Below are 26137 nucleotides of genomic sequence, written 5' to 3'. Positions count from 1 at the left end.
GATATGTTGTCTTAAAAAAAAAATAAATCTATTACTGCAACGATGCTTTTTCAGGTTTAGAAAGGTTAGCTGATTAGCAAAAAACGTGACAGTTTGCAATCTCACAGGACACAAAATCTGACTGAAAAAGATCTGATCCATGAAGATATTAAAAATAATAATTTAACTTATTTCATAAAGGAAATGATTTATCTGGCCCATCTCCCAGCAGGGATGACAGCAACAGCTGGAGCATGACCGGTAACATGATAATTTTACTAATTCTAATAACTATCACCAATATTGGGATGAGGGTGAAGAAATGGCCACTGCAGCTGGACTTCACCCCCCAACAAGCCCTTTCAAAAGAAAGAAGAAAAAAAAAGGTGACGTGAGGTCCTCTGGCCTCATACACAGTATGAGACTGTTCTCCCCAGTGATTCCTAAGGTGCAACGTTTTCCCCTCTGTCCCAGAAAAAGTACTAACCTGGAGAATTGTTATTGTTAATTACAGGTGTTTTACTCTTTTGAGGTTGCTCCTATTAAGAGAGACACACATTACATAAAGCCATGAGAGATGTTTTCAAAATACAAAGCAGTAACCATTGTTATTACCAGCTCTTTTTCATACCTATACAAGAAACATGAGGTTTAGGGGTTTATCTGAATGAGAAGAAGAGTCACGGTACATCCATGACTGAAATGTTTGGATTTCATTGTGGTAACAAGTATAATACTAGATAAAGAATAAGCCAAAACATTACATTAAATGTAAGAGCCTCAGATAAGCTACATGGTCACACTCAATTCAATCCAATCATCGTAAAGTCACTGACTGAGGCTGTTAAACTCCGTGATAAACTGTGCACATTCCACCACACAGTAATTCTGTTCCTTCTGCATTAGTTGGAATAATAAGCTACACAAGGAATTCATCACAAATCATTCAGGGAATTGCCCTACTATTATTTCGCCTGACAACCAATCTGCCACCAAAATGAATTAACTTTTAACCTAAAGTGGAGTACAAACGAAATCTCTGGGGACTGAACAAGGACAACGTGACCTAATTATTGCAGCTACTTTGCAGAACTGATTTCAGCTCTGAAGGAGAAAGGTGGTGTATTTGACTGTTGGCTCAGCAGTAGAGATCTGGGGTTTTTTTATACACAAATTAAAATAGATTAAAAAGCAACTACGCTGATTCTTACTTATTCCCCAGAAAATTACTCATCCAGACCAATTCTGTCTTCAGCCACCCCGATGGTGGGAACTTCTCCACTGAGGCCTCATATAACCCAAACCTAAACACAAACCTGATCTGACCATCACCAATTTCCCACAGGTAACTGAATTTATTTTAGTGGAATTGCTGCAAAATTTATTAGGAGGTAAAAATCTAGGCTCTGCACTCTCAAAGGGCTCAGTCCTGTAAGAGCAAAGATTGGTTTTGCCCTACAGAGAAAGCAGCAGAAGCCCCAGCACTTCTACTGACAGTGAGAGTGGACAGTCCTCCTTAGAAGCCCATCCAGCTCAATGGTTTCAGGATTTTTCAGACCACAGACTGCTTTTAAAGGTGAGAGGAACAGGATGACACAGGGAATTTCAAGGAAAGAAGCAATATATATACATATTTTCTATATACATGCACATACACATAAGCATTAATTAGTAATGTCAAGAAACTCATATGCCTAAGTCCTTTCTCCAGATATGCACAGATATATTTTGATAGCTAACTCACCAGGAGTCATGTGTATTTATTTGATGACAAAGATTAACCTTTTCAATCCACTTCTATGATTGTAAGAGCAATGACTTTAAAAGCTTGTTTTCTTAAAAAATGGGACTTGGATAGATCACACCTAAGGTGGCCCCCTCTCCCCTAGTGACAACTTTGTGTGCTCTTGTGTTTGGTTGAAGTTACCAGCGCATTTGCACCCCTGAAAGAAATGAACTACAAATTATGCAAACACTGGAAGTGCTCTGATTAGCATCGTTGGGGGTAAAAGGTGGGCAGGGCTCAGCACTATGAATGCTGTTCTGCAGGAAGCTGGTGGCCAGCCAGAGAACGTGCAAGCCTGAAGCAGACACCACACTGCTAAGCATAAGGTGTGGAGAACATCAAGAGAAAGGTGCACCAAAGCTCAAATCTGCAGGAAACAGCTTCAGCAGTTCTGTTTTCTCAGAAAAGCTTTCTGTTTTAAAAGTAAAATCAGGCAGCATGACTAGAAGTATGTTCCCTTTCTAGAAGAAAATCTACACTTCCTCCTAGAAGCCCTCACAAGCTCATCCAGTGGCAAAAGCCACAGGCTGAGGAACAGAAGAGCCAGGACCCACACTTACCGCACTGGGGTACTGAAATTCAAATTTCACAAACGCATCCAAATCTCTTGGCGACACACCTGAATGAGACAACAAACACCAATACAGGTAGTTTCATTCCATCTGTGACGTTGAGCATGATTTTCACAAGCACCTAACTCATTTTCTGTAGGACTCATGACCCATCTCTTGTGAAAAACCCATCAATCAAACCAAAATCCATGGAAAGCTGGCACCCAAAGGAAAACATCTGCTTTTCTCAGTGCTGAGCTCTAAGACCTGAGACAGTCTAGCACAGATGGTTTACAACCTCCCAGAAACAAGGGACTAAAAGCAGCACCGTTGGCAGGAGCAAACCTGTCTACTGAAGGGTCAATATACATTAAGGTAGCGGGCACTCATCACAAAATAGGAGATAAATATGAAACTTAAACTATGACCCAGTTATTAGTGAACACAGGACAACTTCAAGTTCTTCCATCTGTCCAGATGGAATCCAGGTTCTCTTTAGTCTTCTGGTTTTTGTTGGTTTTTTTAAATACTGTTTAATGGGTTTGGGGGGCTTGAGTGTGAAACCAGTTATTTTGTTTTAATGAGTGCTGGCTACAAAAGTCCTGACTCCTGAAATGGTCTCCAAGGTAGAAAAATCTCACTCCCCACTGCTTTTCTTACCTACTCTGAGGAAAAAGCCCACATGCTCTTTCGAGTACATACCTGGTGGTGCTGGGAGGTTTATCCCCCTGACAATAATAAGGTGCATTTCTGTGCTGTTGAGCTCAGAAAATATCCTGTGAAAAAATAAAGACAAAAAAAGAGTATTCACCCCAGTAGCCCACCACCACCTGATCCACTGTAGTGTACTCCTGCACAGATTGCCTTCATAGATTACCAAAGAGCAAGGAAAGAGCACAAACTGAGACAAAAACATCTCTGAGGTATAGTGAAAAGTGCCACAAACAAAACCCAAAGGCAACAGGATTGAGGGAGAAACACAAAGGAAGAGTGGCTGAAGCAGCAGAACATGAGATGGGGCTGAAGATATTTTGAAAACAAAAGAACCCAGAAGAAGAGAGAAGAAGTTGTTGTTGGAGAACAACTTCTTTGTCTTTAAGTTGTTGAGAGTTCTCAGGAATGCTGAGCCTAACCCTAGGTGCTTCCCCCTGAGTTTGCTGAAGCCCACAATTCCCCAAACAAGAGCTGGAAACCAGAAATCTCATTCCAGCCTGAGAAATCCATTTGTTTTTCTATACCTTATCATTTTAAAGGTCCTTTCCTCGAAGTGATGGCTTGGAGGATCCATTCCTTGTGCTCGTGCAAGCTGTAGGATTTCCATGTCCTTTTTACAGCCTTGTGCCAGTTTCTCAAACCTACAGAAAAAGCAAAAAAAAAATAAAAAAAATAAAAGAAAAGCCACATATGTACTGGAACATCAAACAGAGCATTCTGCCAGATATAAGCCTCAGAGCAGAGGTCTGAGAGCAACCTGGAGATGCAGCATAATGAGAAGCTTATCAACCATTATCTTTAGGGGGAGGTTCAGGCAGACTCAAGCCTGAACTGACCACACTGTGGGATGATGAACAGCAGGCAGCGGGTCTTACCGAGTCGTTTCTGCTACATTCCCCAGATGCATGAACTGCTTGGAATACTGCAAACACCTCTGTCAACAGAAACAAAACCAAAGAAATACAGATGCACTCAGTGATCCTCACACACAGACTCATGACTGGCAGAGTTCTGAGGCTGATGAGAACCTAATTTAAGAAAAGCCAAGAGTTTTCCCCAGTTACCCAAACCCACCCATTTTTAGGGTGTTTTGTCCTTTAAGTCCAAAGCTGAGCACGGCATTTTTTTGAGCTGTTCTACCCTATTACTTTTTAATCACATAATTTCTAGGTGTGAGGTTCACCCAAGGGTGAGGCTTAATCATCCAGGTACTATTTTCAAATTTGAGTTCCCATATCTAATAGCAATAACTTGATAGTCCCAAGCCTCCAAGCCCAACCTCTGACTTTCACTACTAGAGAATCCAACTCTGAAAATTTTCTACTTTAGAACACATAAAACCAAAAGTATTTCAGAACTAAAACAGAAAACCCCAGAGAAACTATGATGGGATTATAATGTTAATAAAACCCAGAGAAATGTAAAAAAAAAACCCACCAGAACATTTCTAAAAAAGATAAACTGGTCACCTCATGTTGGTCCTTCAGCAATTTTATGAGCTGTGCATATACTTCATCTGCTTTCTGAGACAGTCTGACGTCTTCATGGTGTATGAAGATAAAATCACCCTCATCATCTGTAGGGGGTGATGGCAGCTGCAACACAAGAACACCACATTTCAGAGCCCTTATAGGAAAAAAATTAAGCAGGCAAAAAGCAGTCAGAATGTAGGGGAAGGTCAGTGAAGGAAGATGGGTTGTTCTTCTCAAAACAATTCCAACCCAAGTGCTACTTCCACCACTGCCTGATGACTGATTAAGTCATAAAACCCTGCAAAACATCTTACAGGCCTAGTTCCCTCATTATTCAGGTCAGGAGAGCTATTACAGTGCAGTTTGGTTTTCCCATCTACCCAAATACCAACAGAAACCAGGGCATCACTGTATCACATGCACCTGAGCCTCATCCCAATGTGGGGTTGGGGCACAGCTAAGAGAACTGCTCACACCCTGAGCCCAGGGAACGCTTCCAAGCTGCATGGCTTAGGTGTGCAACTGCAAATCACGGAGCAAATGGTTCATGGAGACTAAATTTTCTCCAAATTTACCACATCTGAGGAGCAGCAGAGGAAACAAAATGAAACAAAAACTAGAACAAAAATATAGAGGAATTTCAGGGCTCAGGAATTTTCAGATTTGTCATTTAAACAAACTAATTTAATTTGTGTCAAAAAATATCTATTAAATCATTCACTGTTTGAAGTAAGCCCTTAAATGTCCACGAATATGAAACGAAGCATAATACTAACAGTTCTACTAACCTTGGAAATATCAACAGGTTTGCCAGATTTTGCTTGCTCAATCTTTAGGTCAAAACTCTTAGCTGTTCTGAGATACATCTTAGCCTGTTCAAGGTTATTTGCCTTCTTTGCTTTGACGGCTGCCTTCATGTATTGCTTCTTTCTGTTCTCCAGAAATTCCAGCTGTTCTCTAGCTGAAAAACAGTTGTATGAAAACCCCCACTCATCTGAGACTGCCATACCCCTGAAACAGGTTTATCATGTTCAGTTTACAGGCAGAAAAAGGTCAGTCAAATAAGGACATTTCCTTACTGCACTGAATTGTTTTTTGGCCAGTTTCAATTTCCAATATTAGAGAAAGAAACGAGCTTCCTTCTGTCATGGCATCCTTCATCAAAGAAACTCACAGCAATTCACAACTGTCACAATAGTAATTACAGCCCCTTACTTGCAGGCAGGAGACAGACTCCAGTACAGCTGATTGGTCCAAAGCAGACACTGAAATTAAACTTTCAGCTTGACATCTTAACTTCAAAAAGTCAGCAAATATTATGAACACCTTCTGTACTCATTTCTTTCCTGTCCCCTGCTGTGTCAAAAAAAAACCAGATGAACCAACACGTGCAAGCAGACTGAGACATACCCATGTCTGCTTACTTATAATTCCTTGCCATCTTAGTTTCTTATGAATTCTAGGGTCTCCTCTTTCCTTCCCAAAACAGTACGGACAACCACACATGTCAGCAAAGATGGCTTTACATTGCAACAGGTCAGTGCATCCTGCCTCTTCCTATACCTCACTTAGGAAACGGTACAGAGTGAGCTGATTACAGCCATTTCCAAAGATACTCATATTGTATTCACCACTGTGCTCTACTCATCACTGCACAAGCTCAACAACACTTGCAAGAGGTGCCTGTCTCAGCAAACAAGTATACCCACGACTCTCGTGCTGTGGGCACTGCTGTCAGATGACGACCAACTTATTCCCATCCTCACAAAAGAGCCTGCTGTCCTGCTGCTGTAAGCAATTTGCCCAATCAGCCAAAACCAAACTAATTAGACATGGTAGGTAGCCCAGATTCCACTGACACAACCCCCACAGCGTGCTCTGTGAGGCTGAGGCACAGAGCACAGGTATTTTCAAAGAAAATCTGCAGAGAATGGACTGAGCAAAGCCATTAATCCAACTGATCTTGACTCCCTGACTTTGCTGGTACAGGCCTTTAGTGGCACCGCTCCGCTCCATTCCCACACCTCCCCACGCCTGGCACTCTCCAACAAGAAAAGAGACAGGATTTTTTATAGTTGATTTATCAGCTACAGGCAGCTGTAAGCTGCACTCTGTAATTCCGGGGGAAAGGAGGTCACATCTGGATGACAGAATGCACTTTGGCTAGTGAAACACAGGTTACAGTAGTGAAGTACTGACACTTTGTTGTGAAAAATCAAGAATCTGTCCAGGTTCTTGTTGCACCTATTGATCTTTTTTTAGAATACTCAAAGTATCATTTCAGGAAAGACTATTGTAACACCAGAGACCAGGTATTATCAATTCCTTCACACCGTAAGTCTAGGGCTATTCACTTAAGAGATTACTGTGTCAGCTAAAATTGCAAAAAGACCCAATCTCCTAAGGATTCATAGATTTTTTAAAGCCAAAATAGACAAGCACTGTATTTTAGTGGTCTTTATAAAACAAGTCATGGAATTTTCTAGGGAGAGGAGTTATGAGCTAATCATGGTGGCCCTGTGAAATGCCTTTGCACTCTGCAAAAGAACTCACCGCAGCCAACTAGGCAGCTCTGCTCTGCCCTGAGGAACTACCCAGGGCAGAATGGAAGAAGAATGATGGAGCCTCAATTGGTGTGTGCCCAAATCACATCGTGAGGAGGTGGCTGTCCCTCACTATCTGCACAATTGATCTTGAGCAGACAACTGTCTAGTGACCTTAGCAACAGGAGGACTAGAGACTGATGAACCACTGCCTGCGTGCCAGCCTGAGATCCCTGGATGAAGAACTAGGCAGAAAGAAACCACTGTCTGATGTAGGAAGCCATGTTAGATCAATGAATAATTCACACTGGCAAAGTCATCCACTTTAATGGGAGTATATGCAGAGATCAACTGCGAGCAGAGTTAAACATCATGAATCGATACAACTTGTTACATCGAAATTAATTAAAAACCCAATCACCCTTATAATTACACATGCTGCCTCTGTGAAATAAAGCTGCACGGCTGGTCTGGATCTGCCCTCCAGCAGACACATATATTGAGTCTCCCGTCAGAGGAAGTCTATGCCACAAATTCATAGGCTCATGTGTAAAATATAATGAAAATAAGTCTTTACCGAGGTATTAACTAAATTAGTGCAAACAATTTGCACGTGGATCACTGGGAATGATGATCCCTTCACCTTACCAGCTGGAGGGAGATGATCCATTGACTCTGCCTTGTCCTGGGTGGAGGGTGACGTAGCTCGTTTGAGGTGCTCAGGGGAGCTCTCCTCCTCAGCTACAGCAGATGGCACTGTAATTGGCTTAACAACCTGAGTCGGCTTTCCAGGCAGCTGAGCAGGCTTCTTGGCAACTGGGGCCTGTGTCAGAGGTTCATTCTAGCATAACAAGAAGAATTTCACATTAAATGCGTAAAAATCTATTCCAGAGTTGAGGACAGCATCTCAAGCATCAGCAGCCATGGTTATCACTACATCAGCCTTCTGGTACCACTTTGGAGGGGAGCATAACATTCCAGACAGCAAATTTTAACTTCTGGGGGTTTATGAGTCATGCCACGGCAGTAGGTAGTTGACCTACACAAGCATCAAACCTCTGCTATCAAAGGGACAATGGGAATGTTCATCAAGGCAGTAATTTCAAAAAAAGCAGGTGCACGCAGAAAAACCATCATCCAGGGATTCTGTCCATTAGAAGCTACTCTGGCTGAAGGCACAATCAGCAACCAAATCCAGAGAGATAAATAAACCAAACTGAAGTCTCAAAGCTGGTGCTGCCTGACAAAAAGCAGTAAGCGTTGGACATCCTGGGAAAGCACAAACATAGGAGCTACTGGGATGGAGGATCAAAGTCCGGGACTAATTACATTAGAACAACATAAAGGGGTGGCCAGGATCCGAAGTGTTTGCTTTGAAAATAAAATCCACATACAAGACAGTTACAAAAGACCCAAACTCAGGACTCACAGACTGTAGGTATCAACTGTAATAACATCTCATCTTTCCCCCCTACACTTAAAGCAAACTGAAATTACTACTGAGGATCCTGCACTCTTCAGAATTTTGGGAAGCGTATTTCATCTCAGCACCTTAGCTTGACTGGAAATCCAATGGCCCCATCTCTGCACAGCACAAGAGACAGCATTTTAACTTTTACACATCCCACTAACCTCCTCCTCTTCATCGTTCTCCTCCATGTTTGCCAGCTTGCTGGCATTTTCCAGAACGGCAGCTACTGTGCTGTCACCACCCGTTGCTGCAACACCAGGAAGAGGGGGAAATCCTGAGGAGGAAAGAATACAGAAGTAGAGAGTTGCATAAAACCTATGTTCTGTATTCCATATTTTATTTTTTTTTCTGGAAAGCATCTATTATCTAACATATTTCAGAATTCAGTGTAACCAGACTGAGGCCAGGGCTGCAAAGCCTTGCTTGATAAAGTCTGAGTGGTGGGCTTACACTCAGATCTCACAGATCTACAGGCTTAAAGGGATGATGTTAAAATGACGCAATTACAGAGCAGAGTTTTTGAAGCTGAGTGACAGGCAGCCAGCCAAGGAACCTCGCAACCTCAAGACTTTGGTAACAGAGATGCCCCCAGAACCAGCAAGGAATTTAGTCTCTGTCTTTTGCACAAAAGGACAGTGGATTGTACAAAATGTTGCTGGCTCGCTCTTCCCCCTCTCACCACTGCCCTACACCAGTGGGTACACGGTCCAGCAGAAAATCAGAGCTACCCCACAGAGTAATAAACAACACATCGCTGACATCTGGATAACATACACAGCCTCTCCTGAAAATCTACTGCAATGCAGAGGTTGCAAAGTAAGGCAGAATCACAGTAGTTAAATGTGAAGTACATGAAGAAAAATTCTTTTCATTATTTTATTATCCTTTTAAGGAAAGGAGTAAGGCTTGATGATGGAGGATAAACTCCCACTTCCACACTACCAGTTCAGTGTCAGCTGCCACGAACAGAGACCCAGAGCCATGGCTAGAAAATGTCTGTTAATAGGATTTATCTCATTAGACGCAGCAAGTATTTTTGTTGCTAGTGTCATTAGAAGTGCCAAGAAATGACTGAACTGCTTCTAAACCTAGAGATGGCTGCTACAGGGACAGAACAAGTTTAAGATACACAGGCAAGCAGGACACAGAATCCTATGCTGCTGCCACCGTGTGACATTGGATGTGTTACTCAGCAGCATTTCCGTCTCCAAGGAGGTCCAGGCTGGCACTTCTCATCATCCAGATGCAATGACATGCACTGCCAGTCCATTATAATCTCATTGCTGGTTCCACTGACAGCCCAACGGTTGTCTTCAATGCAAATCATACAGCCTCTAAATGACAGCTGAAAAACAAGCAGCTACTGTGCAAGGAAACCGAGGAGTTATCCATATTTTCAGGGGTGTAAATATGGAGTATGTCACTCTTACAGAAACTGATAATTAACCAGAAACAGATCATGTTCTAGAACAAGGGATGCTAAACTGCTTTTCAGAGACAGCTTCAGAACGGGGAACCTTCAAAGCAGTGCATGACCTGACAGAGCTGGCACTGCCTACTTTACTACTATTACAGTGCTTGCCATTGCCACATTTGAAAGTGACAAAAAAGCCACAAAGTCCATGTACCTTTCCTAGGCTTGGTTTGACTTTCTTTTTCCCTAAACTAAAAGAATAATATCTAGGGACCACTATGCAGTTCTGAGTGTATCTTTTCAGAAGATACAAAAGATACATACTTCAGGCATAAGACAGAAGGAATGCTGCTTCCTAGGGGAGAAACAGTATCATGCAAACCAGAGGTGGAGCATTCATAGATGACCTTGCCCAGACATTTGCAAACACAGCACTACACATCCTGAAGAAGAGACAACAAGGACACAGCGCATCTCAAGAACCAGGTTCAGTTTCTGGCTCTGTCACTGTCTCAGCGTGGCCACAGGCATGATTTGTTTCATCTCTGTAGACTACTTTTACTAGCCATGAGAGCTGCAATACCGATCTGACTTGTCAGGTGTTGCAAGATGTTTAAATTAAATACAGTTCTGAGCCTCAGAACAGGAAACATCACAAACTTTTTCAGTTTCAAAAATCTCTTTCCAGTCAACTAAAAAGCCAATATATCCCAAGTTTACTCTTTCCTCTGGGAAACACAGAGGATAGACAGGTGACATTTTCAGCACCTGCCCATGGTTAAGTTTAACTTTTCAAAGAGGGCCAGTTTCAAGTTCCAGTGGTGTCAAACAGGCAGTCAGTAGTCAAGAATATTTACCAGTGTGAAAATTTGGGAGGATACTAACAAGCAGTTTCACAATACCATCAAACAGCAAGGCCAGCCTACTCACTGAGAAAAACAAGGAGCAGTTCCACAGGATGAGGAGGCAATATCTGCACGCCTCCTCCAGGGTCCAGTAGACATACAAAAATTGGTATTAGGACATTTCATATTCCCACTTACCAGGAGGAACAGGTAGCTCAGAAAAATTCACTTTTCTCCCTGCTTTATGGGCTCTTATGGCATCCTGGTATTGCTGTAACCAAAGGCACTTAGTAAGATATAAAAATCAAATTGACTAGAAATTAGCAATCATCTGTATTTAACCAGCATAAATATTGCAGAATACACAGTATTTTGCTATAATATATGCATTGTCTCTCTTTCTCCTTACTCTAAAAGCTTTACAGCTTTTGTGCAGGAGCACTTTTCAAATAGAAGGACAAAATACAAATTATTTCAGCCTTGAAAAAGTCTTCAGCAATAAAACTAATTCAAATGGCTTGGAACACTCTTGTTTTACCTTGGCTATCCTCTCGTGCATCCTGCCTTTCCGATCATCCCCGCTGGCTTTAGCCTGTGCTGCTGCTGACTTGTACTTCTCAAGCCTTTGCTGCAACGCTTCCAGCACTGTTTTTGGCTGCTGCACGGAAGCTTGAAATAAGACAGACAATAAAATGCCACAATTCAAATCTCAAAACAGATCAGCTGCCTTTTTCCCCACTTCTGCAGAGACAAAACATCATTGCAAAGTCTTACTCTGAATACAATTCTTCTAAAGAAAGTTTATTAACTTCTACTTCCATTCTTGATCCAGAACGAAAGTAGAGATGGGATCAGCAGCAAACAATATTCAGGAAAATTAGCCAGGTTTACTCAATCCTGCTGCAGTTCAGTGGGACAGCGCAGACCTTAAAGTGCCTTCCAGCCCTGCTATTTTTATGGCTTGCTACAGAAACCCAAAAGTCCTACCTGGAGCTTCTTGGGTGCAAGGTTCAAGTGTTGTAAGATCCTGGGAACTTCCCCCTGGAGCTGGTACCTTTTGCCTGGATGCATCTCGTACATTTCCTTGGCTTTCAAGATCTGCAAAGCAAAGAAAGCAGAAGTTTCACAGTGTGTTCCGTAAACAGCAAGTCAACTCATGTTACTCAGAAAACCATCAATTTGATCACATCATCTTCCTGAAAGCTTTTTGGCTTCAAAACAACATCTGCTTGGCTAGGTAAGTCTAAGGTTCCCATTACTCAGAGAAAATGCTTTGTAATGAAAATCTGAAATGCTGATTTAATTTAGGTTAGTGCTTCTTGAGGGAAAAGAGAGAGAGGAAAAAAAAGTAAATCCAGTTCAAGTATTCTAAGAATTCTCACCCCAAAATATAACTTGGTATCTTGGCAGATGGAAAAGAGTGAACAAGATTGCTAATTGACTAAAATATCCTAGTAACAAAAGATGTAATGAAAAAGGGAAGCAAGTAATACCATCTATTCAGACACCCAAGTTTCTGACATTGTATAATAGTGGTTATTTCAGAAAAGTATAAAAATATCCGCTGCACTTCTTAAGGCAAGATTATATCACGGGTGAAGTTTCTCTCTAGTGCCATTTGGTGATCAGTTTATAGCTTAAGGAGCCACAAATCTCATGACTTATTGAAATAGAATAATCTGTCATTTAGTTTCTTAGAATAAATTGCTAAAGTTAAGTTGTTTAAAACATTGAGTTGCACAGACCAAATATTAATTGGCGGTGATGGTACTAGATTATTTAAAAAAACCCACTCTCTTACAGTGATCGAAGTATCTTTAATATTGATAACTTGCTTTAAGATTTAAACTTTAATGCACTGCAATCTGTTAGTTGATCTCTCTTACTCTGAAACATTATCAACTTCAGTTGAAACACATAACACCATCAAATATTACAGTAAACTTTAAGATAATGTGCTGATACCCTCCTCTCCCTTCCTCTTCAATACTGGCTGCTATTATCTAAAGTTATAAAGATAAGAATATTAGATATTAATACCTGCCTGAACTTGCAATTCACAGAGAGTAACTTCAGTATAAATAATGATACCTCATATTTCTTCACTGGTCTTGATTAGAATTTGAATATGCAGTAAGACTCAGACCTAAGTGATCTTTGATTCGTCTTTGCAATCAAATTCAGAATCATTCCAATACAGCAAAGAGAGACTTCCTAAATGGTTTTTTTAAGACAAGCCTTACCCTGAGGAGATGGAGGCATGTTCTGGAGGTCTATTGGCTGCCCATTATCCAAAGCTTCTAAGACCACATTAAATTTCTAATGCAGAAAAAACAAAGCAGAGTATTTATTCGAGTATGTCCAAGACTCGCTACCTGCCACAATGAGTATTTGGCACTCAATGCACGTGGGTACAGCACAGAGTATGTTTAGCACTCAGGATTTCTGGTGTGCATACCTTGCCTGCCCTCATGTACTCCTTCGCTTTCTCCAGGTCCCCTTGCTGCTTGGCTTTTAAAGCTGCCAATTTATACTCCTTCTGCCTCATAAGAAGTATCGCTCGTGTGCTGCTGTTCTGGAGATCTGCGAGAACAAAACCAGACATAACAATCCCACTTCTCCCAATTAAAAAAATTAAATTAAAAAAAAAAAAAGAAACTGAGGCACAGAAAAAGTAAAGTGAGAGACAGGGATTACGGTGCATATAAGAGCTCTATAACAATAACTGACTCCACTGCCAGAAATTCAGCATCCCACTGACAAGTCTATCTGAAACATTGAGCAGACAAGTTCTGACTTTGCTACACGCTACAAATATCAAGAAAAATGTAACATTAAAATAACGTGCAGCTGTTTATCCTCTCAGATCGTGGTACCTGTTTCCACAGTAGGGCTAGAAGCAGCATGACCCTGCAGAGACTCTGATTCCAGATGCTGCGCTGCCTCGTGAGAGGTCTGTCCATCATCTGCAGTAGACTCGGCCTTATTCTCCGGCAGGACACCGACTGAATCTCCTGAATTCTCTAGCTCCACTCCCGTGGCTGGAGATAAGTGAGAAGAACTCTTCCCTGTTGCAACAGGAGGTGGCATTTCTTCCTCATTGATTTTTTTGCCTTTCTTCACCGCAGCCAGCATAGTTTCCAGCGTCTGGCAGAGATGGAACAGCAAAGTCCATAGGTATTTTCAACAAACATATTACTAGCATAAAATCATTAAAACACAAATTCATTCCCTTATTTGTGCTGGGCTCTATTATGCACACCACGACAGATTGCTGCACTTCAGCTGCCTTTTTTTCTACACAGCCAACTTCAGCATTAGTGAAAGGTGTCCTGATTATCAGAGCAACACAATGCAAAGGACTCACTACCCAAACTATGCCACTGAAAGTTCCCCAACACCTGGAATCACTGGATAGCTGATGGGGTCCGCTCAGCTTTGTCACAAAAAGTGACACCAAGGAAGCCATTTATACCAACTGTAGATGTCTTTAAAACAAAATAAAATGCACTACTCTGAAATGTCACTGCCTGGATGGATTCAGGGAAGGAAGGAGCCTGCAAACCTATTTAATGCAACGAGAAAAGCCATTAAATACTAACAAAGGAAATGGAGCTTCAGCTGGGGAGCTATGGCAAGAAGCTCTCATTGTCTGTAACACAAGTTACAGATGGTGCTGCTGCTCATTTTTTTAAAAAAACCCTTCCTTCACCACAAATATGACCTTCCTCAGTATTTATTTATTTTTAATTTAAGGTTCAGACAGAGGACCACCATGCGCTTTAAGCCAAACCAAAAGTTTTACTTCTTTCATCTTCCACAGAACTGAAATGGAAGCACAGAAAGACGACAACAAAAATCTCATCACTGCTGGAATCACTACTATTTTTGGTTAGCTGTGACATTGTCTGACCTATTAAGTGACAGTGGTAGAGATACTTTGGACTGACTGCATGTGAGATTGGGGTTCAGACCAGTACAGCAACCCACACACAGCTCTCTGTTCTCCATGTGTGGGATGACAGACTGACTGGAAATGGAATTAAACGCTGAGATTAAAGTTCACAGTTCCAAGAACTACGTACAAGAGATAACTGGACACCATTAGTTGGCATGTCATTACGCTAATTAAGGAACTGTGAGCTGTGAAGTGAGATCTAGTCTATTATCTTTAGCTACACGGCTTAGGCACAAGGAAACTCCCTACTTTGAAAAATAAAGGAAGTGGCAAACAGTGCACAAAGCTTTATTACTGGATGAAATAAGCTGGTTTGCCTCTCCCTCGTGCTCTCTGAAAGGTCAGGTGGTTTCATGTACATTCTTTTCCCAGCTAGCAGGCAGTGGACACACGCAGACATCTCCTTTCTTGTGCATTTCCTCCCCTGGGTTTGGCCTCAGTTGTTCCTTTTGTACCCTAAGACACCGGGTAGCGAGCACGACATCACATTCTTCCCTCAGCGGACAGTGCTGAGCTATAAAGCTTTGCTCAACAAGACCGAGCTGCCTGAGGTGATGCAGGAGGCCAGATGAAAGCAAACAGGGAAATACAGGCACTCTGCACAGCGGGAATCACCCAGTGCTACCAACTAACTACAAGCACGCCACCTGGCTGAAAAGATGCAAAGCTGAAGGAAACCATTCCCTGCCACAATTTTTAATTGCCTTAATGAAAACTCCTGCTCTATTCATTTTCAAGCACGGCCAGCACACTCAGGGTATCACCTTCCTTGGTCTCACAGAACTGAGTGGAAAGCTAGTTCATCCGTGATGAATCGGCATGTTTACGTATTAAGAAAGCTCCTAAAATTTGCTTTAAGTAACACTGAACAGCCATCACAGGTCAAATTCAGCTCTAGACAGGTGGGTTTAACACCAGCATTTAGCACCAACCCTGCCTCCAGCCACCACTAGCCACACAAACAAAATTCATGCACAGGTCAAATTCAGCTCTAGACAGGTGGGTTTAACACCAGCATTTAGCACCAACCCTGCCTCCAGCTACCACTAGCCACATGCCACACAAACAAAATTCATACACAAAAGGCATCTGAAGTTACACTTTCTGTGTGCATTTGTTACATCAGACTGGTAGGAAGTAACAAGAAACGTTTTTAAAGTAACTCAAGGCAGCCTATTAGAATTTCTCTCCCCTTTCCACAAATTCCCACATCTGGAAAGACTCCAAACTACACTTTAGAGAACTGACTTTGCCTCCCCCTCATTCTCATACCTGAAGAACTCAACTTACCTTAAGGCCTCTTTCGTACCGGCGTATTTTGGCACCCTCACCTGACTCCTTCGCATTTGAAATTGCTGTCCTGTAGTCAGCAATTCTCTTCTCTATTGTCTGTTGCAGCTCACTGGTAACAGCAGGAAGTGAGGTGGTCTCAGAAAAAATAATAAAACAAAACAAGGAAACTTATTTCATCCAACTTTATATAAGTTTTCCCACAGCACTGAAAAACAAATACTCCTCCTCACACACACTCCCGTTAATCAAGAGCGCAAGGACGAAGCAGCCTGTAGAACAGAGGAGCACTTGTGCTACGCTAACGGTCCCTGGATCCACCGCTGGACTTTCTCTCAAAGGCGTAATAGAGAAGAATGGGTGGAGACATTTAGAAAACTCACAGACACGGGGTAATTGGAGCCATGTGGTTAGGGAGTAGGTGAAGAGAACAGTAAAGTCTCTCAAACCCCACACAACAGAGGGTGTGAAGGGGTATTTTGGCACAAATCTTGACTTTTTCCTTTCTTATTTTTAAAACATGCTAGTTTACTCCCTTCTGGGCTTCTTCAACCTGGTTTTACTACAAGAGCTCTTTTTCTGCCTCCTACACCCTGGAATTAGTTCAACGACAAAAGCAGCCTAAGGAAAGTTATAAGCAGCCACTTGGAATTAGTTCAACGACAAAAGCAGCCTAAGCAAAGTTATAAGCAGCCACTTACAAACACTCCACAGCTGCAAGACCTTTCAGATGGCTACTGATGTAATTATTGCCATTATCTCTATAGAAACGCTCTCAGACCCATTTATTAACGGGCCCAATGCACCAGGGCACTGGAATCTGTAGCACACAACAGAAACATGGCAGTCACTGAATAACGCATTTAACTGCATGAGGACTGACAAATTATGCCAAAAACATAATGCTACTGAGAAAAATTCCACCACGATGTCAAAGATGCTGAGTTATAACAAGTGTCGCAATTTCAGCGCACCATTCAATACTCTGAGGGGGAAGATACAAACTCTGGAAGCCCGAACTGCAGTCTGCATGCTCATATGTATAATGAGGGACAAGACAAGACATGCTTGATTCCAACTGTTTACCTCCTCAATTCTGTGCTAACATTAAAAATCAGCCTCAGAACAAAGGAAAAAATTCACCTGTATCAATACAGCACTAGTTTCCACAGAGAAGACAGCAATAGTGTAGTTATCCCTTCCACTGAGGACAAGAAGAACTCCCTAGATCCTTGTTTGTGACCCCCATATAAGCTGCATGACACCAGTGGTTCAGCAAAACCGTGAGGAACATGAAGCTCTTTCCTACCTCTGGTTGCAGTTCAGGTTGCTCATTTTCTGGTTCGGCTGTGGATGGCTCCATTGCTATCGTTTCATCCTCACAGCTTCCCGTCTCACCTTCCACCCCCAGAACTTCTTGCAATTCAGCCTAAAGCAAAAATAAAAGCCAACAAAAGGCTTTTCCTCAAAATTTTCCACTTCCTCAAAGGACAAACAAAACCAAGTCTCAAGCTCCAAAATATTTGGATGGACCTTGAACCCAAACAGAAAGTCTAAACATCTTACATTCTGTTTTTTTGGTCTGTATTCACAACAGAAAGCCCCACTGCAGCTCCAGGATCACCACACAAGTTTGTGGTTAAAGACCTGAAGCTGGAGAAGTTCAGATTAGTACTTTTACACGGATAATTCAAACCCAAATTTGAATTCTCCAAAAAGTTAACTGTGGCAGTCAAAACCACTGCTTAACACTCCTTCCCTAAACCCTGACAACTAGATCACTGAAATGACAAAGAATTTATTGGGAGATATTCTCACAGCCCAAGCACCACTCAAAGCAGCAGCAAAAGGGTGACAGACATCACTTTAAGGAGAATGTTCCCGGCTGTATTTCACCAGCTGACATGGAACGGAATCCCTGCTGTTCCCCCCACTTCTCTAAGACCCTCACATATGAATGTTAATTAGGAAATTCTCTTAACCCCAGTGTGCAGGGGGTTGGATTCTAAAAAGCCTTATACCTAACAGAATGCTTTTGCAATATTTTAGCTTCTCACCACAAAGTTAACAGACATTTTTGCTAAAAGCAGTTCTGTTTTTAAAAGAAACCAAAGACACTAAAACCTTTTGCTAACAAAGTTATGCATACCAACAGGTCCGTATCTTTCTCCAAGTCTTCATCATCTGCTTCTTCCTCGTCATCTTCATTCAGGTCTTTCATACACTCCGCAGCCATCTTTTCAATATGATCCATGGGCAGAGGAGCTGTAAAAAGAAACCACAAGGAGCCATAAACCCTAAGTAACAGTTACACAGTCACTGGATATATAAAGGAGTTGCTACCAGCTGAAAGACAGCAGTGACTTCTCCTCTTGCACCCTCTTTATCAGATAGTGTCATACGTAAATGAAAGTATATTTGTGGATAAAGGGCAAAGACAGGGGAAGTGACCATCCAGGAAAAAAGCAATACTAGTGTTTCTGAGAGTGACAGTCAAGGCAGGCAATAAGACAAGGAAAATGACTGCATCCAATAATCTACCTCAAAAATTAGATCTCAGGGAGAAATAATGTCTGTTTACAAGGAGCCTGAACAGCAAAACCATAAGCACCATGACAGACTAGCAGGTACAATGGGACACAACAGTGCTCAGAAAGTGTGGCCACAGAAAAGAAATGTACTGTGGTAGGTTTGCACAGTAATGACATTTAAGACTGTAGGACTGGGTGAAACAACTGCTTCAGGGAAAAATTATTAGAACTCGCCTCAAGCTCCTAGGTTGATTTAAGATACAGCTAACTATGATATTATTCTAGAATATTATTTACAAAAATAACTGGTAACAGGAACTTTGTTATTACGGAAGATTTCAATTTTCCAAAGAAAAACTGGAGAATGATACTATTCTTGGATGTTATGTCAAAACTGTACTGCTCAGTTAAGATAAAAATCTATGGTAGCACAAGAGCAAATGAATATAAACTGTTGATGAATAAACCTGATTAGAAGTTTCTATTGATGAAAGGGAATTACTGGAACAGCCTCTGTCCCCAGGTGGAATAAACATCTGAAATAGTTATAAGCTGTTGCTAGATATTTATGACGTGATTGTTCATATTAACAGGTCTGGACTCTGAACCCTTGTCAGACTTTTCCGCTTTGTTTCCTTTGTCTCATGCCAGTTTATCCTAATAAAATGTTAATTCACTCCTGGTGCAGCCCCTGACCAACTGAATAAATTCTGACTCCATATGGAACTGAAGTGACCCACATCCATTCATCTCTAAGTGCAAAGAAATTACTTCTTTTTCCCAGTTCTATCCCTTTTCTTCTCTCTCTCACGTTGAACTAATTTGAGTCAAAAGTACTGCAGTTCCCAAAGATCTGTGTGTATGGATATGACCAAGTTAGCCAAACAGTTAACACATGAGATGCAAACACCTGCGTTAAACACCCCAGCACACCTGCTGGTAAAACTTCTGTTCACATTTTCTTTCAAAGCCAAAAAATATGTTATTGTGTGTATTACAACAGCACATACAGACATAAATCCGAACAGAGTTCAAGGCAGTTCCCATAAATAGTGCCGAGCTCAAAGAGTTCCCAATAAAACCACAATTAAATCCTTGGAGTTTTGTATAGGGTCTACAGTACACTTGTGACTACAATAGCTAATCCATTTTCTCAATCTACAGTCTTCAGCACAAGAATATTTCTGTCTCTCCTTAACCTGGGTACATATTTATCCTTTGAAAGCGATGATGCACATTAACATCAATTCTAGAGACTTACTGAGGAGCACAAGCCATGAGCCAAACTACTGGTTGTTAACATGATAAGAAAGGAGGCACAGCAAACTATCTTGCTGTCTTCAAACATGGAAAGGAAGACAGGAAAATCTTCCTACCTTGAGAAGTTACTTGTTTTATACATCAAACACTACTGCAAAGTCACACTTGGCCTACACAAATAGAATGCTCCAAATTCAAGGCATCATACTTGTCATGATCCCAAGAGGAGCAGCAGCAGAACACTGGCACAGAGATCTGCTAAGCAAATCAGGAAAAGTGCTGTTCCTTCTGCCTCTCTAACAACACTTCTGCATTTTCTGCATTGCTGTCTCATGCCCATGAGATTTTCCCTTTTCCAAATCTTTCTTGGCTACTTTGTCTTGCAATTTCTCTTCAAGCTTCTGGTCTCTACCCTCAAAACTCTACTTAAATCCTTCTTGCCCAGTTCTCACATCTACTTCATGCTGTGCCAACCACATCTCCCTTAACTATCAACTTCCTCCACGCACTGTCAAAGGTGGAGCTATTTGCACACTAATCCCAGCTGTCCACCTAAATGCCTCCGATACTTCCCTATGCAGACATATGACTGTGACTCACCAATGTCAGTAAATGTTGCCTAAAATACAGATTTTCAGGACAGACTTTTACAGTCAATTTAAATGGATCTCAAATGAATCTCATTCTTCCCCTGCATTTGCTGAATCAGCTGAAAATTAACGCAGGTACAAAGCTGTTTCTGTTCCAATAATCTAATTTACCGTATCAGTGCTTCAGTACCTATTATCAAACATGTTGCACCCATAGCAAAACTCTGCAACTAGGGCAGCAGCCCATATCCAGAGGCAACTGGCTGTACTTCAGCGGTCAGTAGAGGCAAAAAAGCCAACCGAGCCTACACGGATGGTTGGTTCAGCTTCTAATCCAGTACAGCAAGTTGAGGCTACAATTTCAAACACCGAGGGGCTGACCAACTGGTATTTATCAGTCACAGATAGCAGAGATCTCTGTACTTAAGATGTTGCAACAGCACAGCTTTTGCAGCCTGCATCTTCAGGTTAGAGAAAGAGTTCACTATTCCCCCATTCCCCATCACAGCTCTACAATATAAGTCCAGGAGTGAATTATTGCACCTTGTGCTCAGCCAAGAACCAAGCCCTAGTACGTACTGTACTGCGTCCCTTTTTTCTGACCCTCTCCAGACAGCACCTGTTTCTCCCTGTCCTTACCCATACCCTCCTCCTTTCCAGGTACCAGCCTGCACCCTGTCCCTGTGACGCACCACGTCCCCATCATTACACTGTAACCACGTCTCAGGAGTCCCCAGTGCCAGCTGTCCAATTGTTCATCTTCCACGAGCTTCTGACCTATACACTCCCAATTCTACCAGGAAAACAGAACAGCTGTGAATGATTTCAGAAAACAGTTTTATGAACCATAACACACACCTCGTAGAGGCATAGTAAATGCTAATTTTGCACTGTCTGAAGTTTCATTTCCCTCTTATGAATAAAGAGATGGAAAAAACACATGAAGGGACATGATCAAGGTGTGAAGGAAGTCAGCTCTTGAAAAGGTGACACCAATTGAAGAGCCCCCTACACATAGATTCACCCTCAAAACACTATCCTACATGTTTTAACCATGAGTAACCTATGTCCAATGGCAGAAGTTCTGCTACTGTGCTTATTAGCACAACTATACTTATTAGCTTTAAGGGTTTACTACAGTCTTGCAATCTGGAGAGTGGAAATGATTCAGAATTTAGTTTTAGATACAAACAACTTCTCTGTCTCTCATCAGTTACACTCGTTATACAGTAATTTTTTCTAAATATTTTAAAATTCTTCATTTCCTTGTTCTGTGTGATGTTCTGCTCTAGTGGGAGGTGTCCCTGCCCAGGGCAGGGGGGTTGGAACTAGATGATCTTTGAGGTCCCTTCCAACCCAAACCATTTTATGATTCTATGATTCTATGTCCCTTCAAATATTACAGTCAAACTACTGCTGCTAACCCTTCTTTCCAGCATCTGCTCACACCCCTGCAGCAAGCTCCTTGTTACATCTTAACCACTTGCTGCCACCCCTCCCTTGCAGCGAGGCAGGTAGCAAACCAGATCAAGGAAGTGATTCAGCTGAAAACCTAGCACAACACAAGTTTGCTTTTATAGATCAGTTTCCTGAAGCAGCTCACCCTGCAGCTCCCTACATATGTACACCAGCTTAGAGGCTGAGCATGCTCACTAGAGACTGCCCCTCTCAGCAGCAGCCCTGATTTACAGCAATCCTGTAAACACTGCATAGCTGCATGCAAACACCACCAGACTAAACAGATGCTTAAAATACTAAAAATAGTAATGACCCATTCCAAGATACACTCTAACCTAACACAAGCTTTTGGGTTCTCCCAGTAATTCTGTCAGTTCCAGGATTTCCCTCTGAAAAGAGTATTCACTTCTGGTTACAGGCTCCAAGACACTAAAAATATAACGTTCATTCAGTAAATTCAGTTCAAAAAAAACAAAACACAAAACCCAGAACAACCAAACAACAAACAACCCACCCTCCACAAGAAACACTATTTCCATTTTTAATTCTTCCAGCACTTACTACAGCTTTTTATGACTTCATATGCTAAACAAGTATGTCTTAGTCAACTGTTAAACTGGCTAGCCTTCGTATCTCTTTTTCCTATATCTACAAGAACATAGACCCAAAAAACTCTTACCCCTTCTCTGGAGCAACACCTTAAACCTTTCAAAGTAAAAGGGAGAGTACTTGCAATTTCACCTTCTATCAGTGATAAAAAAACCTTTTAGATAAATCAGTGATTTGTAAGTAGGCATGTTTAATCAATTATTCAGGTTGTCAATAAATAAAATCCAGATACTTTAACTTACTTTTCCCTTTTGGTTTTGACTTCCCTTCTTTCACCTTTGCTCCTGTGAGAGCAGCAAGCTCTGCTTCTAGGTCCCCATCATCCTCACCTTCCTCTGCACCCAGCAGCATCTCTTCGGGGTTGAAATCTACAAACAGCCCCAGCTAGAGCCAAGGGAAAATAAAACATTTTTTAAAAAACTAAATACTGCATTTAGAACAGAAATGTCACTCAAAAACATCACACTGCATGGATTATTTAAACATTTTCATGCACTCTGGATTCTGTTCATTTTTTTAAAAAAGCCCACTATCAAACCATTTCTGTTACCAAAACAATGTATACCAGGCACCCGTAACTGATGTAAGGTACATAAATTTTAGTAAGTCACAAATAGTCCCTCTAAAACTCTCCGCAATAATGATTTCTTAAAATCAAGCCTATTTATTAGTCTAACATAACAAGGTAAAACAAAATTATGGCTGTTACACTGGGCCTCATGAAGCAGATATCATCAGGGAAGTTCAGGGCAGTTCCTGCAACAGCTAAGCTAAAAACTATTCCATAATCATCCACACGATACAGGTCTGGCATGTGTACACTGCAGAGATCTCACCCTTATCTTTCATTACCTCAGTCTGTAAACCATAAACACATGGAAAGCGCGCGCGCACAGAGAAACACAGCCATTACAAACCCAGCAATGCCAAGACCACACTGCAGAAAAACTGCCTGGGACAGCCCATCAGCCAAGGGACAGCATCTCAGGTAATATTACTAATAATAGTAATCACAATTTGACGAAGTAGTGGGGGTTATCACTCAATTCTTGTAAGTCTTACCAAAGAATGTAAGTATCAGAGAAACCTCTGAGGTCTTAATCTGAAAGGTATTCTTCTAAGATACCATTTTATCCCAATTTTTGTATCTCTGTTTAAGATACTAACTGCTCCAGAAAGAACATCTTTTATTCAAAGTAGCTAAGCTTTTTTTACAAATATGAATTAACTGAATCAGATTCATCCTGTGAGGTAAGTGGAGTAGCTTTCCTCAGACTTTTTCAAACCACAAGCCTCTGTTGGCCTACTGGTCTTCCCACGGCCAAGGAGGCAGCAGTTCAGCCTCTCTCAAGCAAAGGAGTAAATATTAATTGTTACAAGGGTTAATAATCTCCTCCTGCTTCCCAGGATCTGAAGTGCTGCCAGAAGCTGAAGCTGCCTGTCAGGTGATCAACTAGTGTGGATCAGTAATAACAACTTCTTTTTTAACCTGGTAGGAACTGAGGTGCTGGCGGCTATAGCCTTGAAATATTTTGTGGCCCTCTTTCAAGCCTTTTATAATCCCAAAGGAGAACATGAAGCTGAGAAATACTGATTCCAAGGAGCAGGAAGAGTACTCAAAACCTGCAGCTATTTGTTTACTAGCCCTGATCCCGCTCTTGACATTCTGTAAGGCACTGGGCAGATCAGTTAGCCACCCTCTGCCTTATCCATCTCCCTTCTGTAAAACAAAACTAATACATTTGCAGCCTTAGAATGGAAAAAAAAAGTCAGGACAAGATTTAATTAGGCAATGTTTATAATGGTGATCTAAACATTCAAGCTCTGTGGGACATATGTGTACCTTTTATCAATGTGCAAAATGTGTCGGAAGCACACGTGATCTGTCCCTTACCACACTGCAAGTATCGAAAGCGAAGCAAGTGTAGTCATGAATGAGGTCAAGAACAGAATCCAGCAGTTCTAGCTCTAAGTTTCTCAACCTCTTCACTAAGGCACATTTCCAATCAAATTAACACTATTAAACAAATGTTTAACAAAACAGAAAGAAGAGGTCATAAGAACCTTGCAGTTGATACACTACATAACAGAAAAACAGTTTAAATAGAGTTAATTTGCAAGTGAACAAGCCATTAATGTATTTTTTTCAAGAAACAATCCTGCATGCCGTAAGACAAGCTGAATTATTATTGTATTGAATTAGAAATTTGTAAAATTTATTTACTCTTATCTTTAGAGTTTGGTTACTTTTTTTGGGAGAAGGATGTTTTTACCTTTTATCTTCTCCCTCGTTTAAGTGAGCTAAATTACATATTACTTCTCCAACTGAGAAATGCAAACTTTCATATTAGAGCAACGGTGACATTATAGATCTCTAACTAAACCATTCTGCCTCCAGTATGAGAAAATTCATTCCTAAAAAATCACCAAAGAGTACATAGCTATTTTCTCTATTTTAATATTCAATTCTCATATCTTTTCATATTTTCTTATATTTTTACCAGATATTCCTCTTCTATACGTTTTTTACTTCTACCCTCAAAGCTTCCTAAAGTTCCATTCTGGTTCTAACAAATTCTTCACCTCTAACTGTACTCTGGTTTTCTTCCGCTATTGTACCTGGAATTTTGCCTTGGCTGTATTTCCAATTTTGACATAGTTGCCTGTCTTCCTACAGCTGCCAACCATGACCAAATCACATTTCTGACCTCTCAAGGCTTCTGAAACTACATCCAGCAGTAAAGACTATAAAAAAAACCCTATCATGGACACATCCAAGATCACTTTTAGCTACAGGAGAGGGACACAGGCTTATCGGTCTATTTGTCGCAACAAAAAAAAAGACTATATATAGGAAAAATTAAAAATTAACTGTCTCTGGTGTAGCACCTTCATCTTCTCCCATATGTGCCCCTGAATGTGTTATTTGACATTCTAGTCTTCTTATTTCTGTTTTCTTAGTGGTGTAAGAAAAACCTCCATATAGTTATTGAAGTTATTACCAAATCTCAATATAAGCGGGATAGGAAAATACTATAAACATGAGTCATGAGGGCTCATGTAAGGATTACAGCATTACGACAGCGTGGCATCCCTGCAAGACCTCCACTGCTGCATATCACATATTTACTTTAAGAAGAACGCGCTAAAGGACAAAGCAGGAAAACAGGCACCACACAATTTAAATTTTTTCACGATCCTGCTCTATCTTATTAAGGCATGGGAGACTGCAGCAGGAAAAGCGCAGTGAGAAGTCTGAACAAGCCTACCCTGAAGAGCAGCAGGAGGTTTCCCTACCTGCTTCGCAACCACATCTCCCTGGCCCTTCGCCTTCCTTACCTGCTTTGCAACTGCAGCTCCCTGGCCCTTCGCCTGAGGGCTTTTTTTAGGTCTTCTGCCAAGCATGCTGCTGGTTCATGGATTTCAGAGGACCGTGTCTCTAAGGGACTGAGAGCACATGAAACCCAGTGTCAGGATCCCCTCCCGTCTCAACTGGACGAAGGCAGGCGGCACAGACCCGCAGCGTTTACCGGCACCGGGCACCCCCCCTGAGGGAAAGGTTGGGGGGCACCCCCTGTAACACACTTCCCTCGGGCCCAGGCCCCTCGGTGCCGCCTTCCCCATCCCCGCCCTCCCCCGGGAGCCCGGCCCGGCCGCACCCCTCCC

At 41.6% G+C, this 26137-nt stretch overlaps 1 protein-coding gene across 2 annotated transcripts in view; it reads right to left on the bottom strand.

The window, feature by feature from the left end:
* CC2D1B (coiled-coil and C2 domain containing 1B) overlaps nt 1-26035 on the bottom strand; it is a 34090-nt gene extending 8055 nt beyond the window's left edge. The window contains exons 1-20 of one of the 2 annotated variants that reach the window (XM_014939197.1): nt 25811-26033; nt 22714-22855; nt 18173-18288; nt 17333-17452; nt 16024-16161; nt 13652-13922; nt 13234-13358; nt 13019-13094; nt 11763-11873; nt 11314-11444; nt 10974-11046; nt 8678-8790; nt 7694-7886; nt 5291-5463; nt 4500-4625; nt 3906-3964; nt 3555-3671; nt 3019-3092; nt 2326-2384; nt 467-518 (exon numbers count right to left, since the gene is read on the bottom strand). In XM_014939197.1, coding sequence (XP_014794683.1) covers nt 467-518; nt 2326-2384; nt 3019-3092; nt 3555-3671; nt 3906-3964; nt 4500-4625; nt 5291-5463; nt 7694-7886; nt 8678-8790; nt 10974-11046; nt 11314-11444; nt 11763-11873; nt 13019-13094; nt 13234-13358; nt 13652-13922; nt 16024-16161; nt 17333-17452; nt 18173-18288; nt 22714-22855; nt 25811-25876 — 2335 coding nt within the window. In that variant the 5' untranslated portion in view covers nt 25877-26033. Of the gene's footprint in view, nt 1-466; nt 519-2325; nt 2385-3018; nt 3093-3554; nt 3672-3905; nt 3965-4499; nt 4626-5290; nt 5464-7693; nt 7887-8677; nt 8791-10973; nt 11047-11313; nt 11445-11762; nt 11874-13018; nt 13095-13233; nt 13359-13651; nt 13923-16023; nt 16162-17332; nt 17453-18172; nt 18289-22713; nt 22856-25810 lie in introns of both variants that reach the window. The other variant, XR_001411639.1, reaches the window with a different exon arrangement.
* Between the last annotated feature and the right edge of the window lie 102 nt (nt 26036-26137).

Source organism: Calidris pugnax, unplaced genomic scaffold, assembly GCF_001431845.1.
Source record: "Calidris pugnax isolate Ruff unplaced genomic scaffold, ASM143184v1 scaffold18, whole genome shotgun sequence".
NCBI classification, from domain to species: domain Eukaryota; kingdom Metazoa; phylum Chordata; class Aves; order Charadriiformes; family Scolopacidae; genus Calidris; species Calidris pugnax.
The sequence above is the reverse complement of the archived record's forward strand: the minus strand, read 5'-3'. Positions and strand labels throughout refer to the sequence as shown.